The sequence below is a fragment of the Acanthamoeba castellanii genome, assembly GCF_000313135.1.
Source record: "Acanthamoeba castellanii str. Neff unplaced genomic scaffold scf7180000084714, whole genome shotgun sequence".
In the NCBI taxonomy this organism is placed as follows: domain Eukaryota; phylum Discosea; order Longamoebia; family Acanthamoebidae; genus Acanthamoeba; species Acanthamoeba castellanii.
In genome coordinates, this window is record NW_004457321.1 from 1,878 (window position 1) to 3,981 (window position 2,104).

Genomic DNA, 2,104 nt, shown 5'->3' on the forward strand with positions numbered 1-2,104 from the left:
CGCTTCAGCACGCGCAACAGGACCTGTGGTCCACAGCCCGCCGCCAACGTGTCAGCCAAACTCAACTGTTTTTGTACGTCACACGACACACCACCGCACACGCACGCACGACACGGGCGAGCGCGAGTACCCCGACAGTGGCCATGGACGGCGGCAAGCTGCCGAGAGCGGCGAGGAGGTTCTTGAAGTCCTGCTCCTGGCGACCGGCTGCGCTGCCGCTCCCGAGCAGTCGGCTGCGCAGGCTGCCGAGCAGCTGGAAGGCGAATCGGCCCGAGGCCGTGGCGTACATGGACGGCGACGACAGGGCGCTGCCCACCAACGCCACGAACTTCTTCACCGTCGGCTCGTTCGTGTGCTCTCTGCAATCGCGACACACGCGTGAGCACGTGTGCGTGTGTCGTGTCGTGTCGTGCGTGCGTGTGTGTGTGTGTACATGAGCAACTGGCCGAGGTCTTCGCTCCAGGTGAGTCCCGACCAGGCGTGGCTGGCGCTCGCGTCCAAGAATGTGGCAAGGTAGCCCACGAGCGCCGTGAGCTCCACCACGCGCGCCCGCCAGCCCAGCTTGCCATGACCAGCGGCCGTGCGCGACGAGCGCGCGAACTTGAGCATCGCCAGCGACAACTCCGGCAGATCCAAACAATGGAAAAGTCTGTGCGTGTCGTGTCGTGCCGTGTGTGCGGTTTAGGTGAGGAGTAACTGGGGGTGGAGTGACGGTGGAGTGGTGTGCGGTACCGCGAGAGGCACACGCAGGCCACTTCGCGGCCGTAGGCGAGGGGTCCGCTGAAGAGGAGCGGGAAGAGCCTCGCGTGGGCAAAGTCGGTGGCGGCGTCCGTCCACAGCCCGCGCATGGCCGCGTGTATGCGCGGAAAGCGCGCGGGCGAGGCGAGGGCGATCAGGTGGGTCACCAGATGCGCGTAGAGCTCGACACTGAACGCCGACGCATGCTCTCGCTTCATCGTGTCCTCTACAGTCCTCACAATCAGTGTCGTGTCGTGCGTGTCGTGTCGTGCGTGTCGTGTCGTGTCGTGTCGTGCGGTGGACGTACGGAGGGCGATGAGGACGAGCTCCATCATGCGACGGACGAAGACATCCTCGACGGGGCGTGAGCTCGCTGGGTCGTCGTCGAGCTTGGCCAGGGCCGGCAGGATTTCCTCTTCGCTCCGCATGCCCAGGAAGCGCAAATACTTCCGCAGGCACACACGCACGTAGCAGTCATACTGTGAGAACGCGACACGCGACACGCGACACGCGACACGCGACACGCGACACGCGACACGCGACACACGACGCGCGGCGGACGCATACCACAAGGGCCGGCGGCAGCCAATAGGGGCCGGTCACGGATTTGATGGACTGCTCGAGGTCGCGTGCCGATAGGAGCTTGCCTTCGCCGAACTGGGGCGTCTCCTCCGGCCGCGATTCGACCTCCTTCAGCTGCAGAAAGGCACGCGTTCAGTCGTGTTCGTGTTCGTGTGGCGTGTGGCGTGTGGCGTGTGCGTGCGTACCAATTGCACGAAGCCTTCGCAAAGCGAGTCGGTGGTTTCTTTCTTCGTCTTCTCCGATTCGCTGTGCTTCTCCACGACCTTGTCGAACAGGGCGTAGAGCTCCAGCAATTCCTGTGTTCGTGTTCGTGGTCACGATTTGTCAGTGAGTTCGTGTAGTTGTGGTTGTCACTGAGGGGAGGGGAGGTCAGTGGTGTACATAGTCGTTGGTGGCAATGTTGGCCGCGAGCGACGCCGAGGCCAGCAGAGGGAAGAGGGTCTGTCCGATCTTGAGCGCATACCTAGACGCACTTGCTCAGCACACACGGCACACACACGGCACACACGGCACACACACGGCACACACACGGCACACACACGGCACACACACGCTCGAGTGCGGGACTGGAAGAGCTATTTACCCCTTGCACTCTTCGACGCGGTAGCGGCTCTTGAAGAGTATGATCGACAGAAGCCCGATGCCGTGGCTCAGGTTGGCCCGCTTGAGGATGCGTGCCAGAAATTCCTCGCGCAGTTCCGTGAGCTCCTTCTCGCAGTCCTCCTCGGTCCACTTGGTCGTCGTCTGCGAACTGAACAGCTCCCGCAGCAGGCTATCCAAACAC

At 63.1% G+C, this 2,104-nt stretch overlaps 1 protein-coding gene across 1 annotated transcript in view; it reads right to left on the minus strand.

Moving 5' to 3' along the window:
- Positions 1-2,104, minus strand: part of ACA1_146860 (HEAT repeat-containing protein) — a gene marked incomplete at both ends in the record, with an annotated part of 9,576 nt that overhangs the window by 1,750 nt on the left and 5,722 nt on the right. The window contains 8 exons of the mRNA XM_004335212.1: positions 131-359; positions 434-621; positions 747-964; positions 1,046-1,217; positions 1,306-1,434; positions 1,506-1,616; positions 1,702-1,783; positions 1,904-2,064. Coding sequence (XP_004335260.1) covers positions 131-359; positions 434-621; positions 747-964; positions 1,046-1,217; positions 1,306-1,434; positions 1,506-1,616; positions 1,702-1,783; positions 1,904-2,064 — 1,290 coding nt within the window. The remainder of the gene's footprint in view (positions 1-130; positions 360-433; positions 622-746; positions 965-1,045; positions 1,218-1,305; positions 1,435-1,505; positions 1,617-1,701; positions 1,784-1,903; positions 2,065-2,104) is intronic.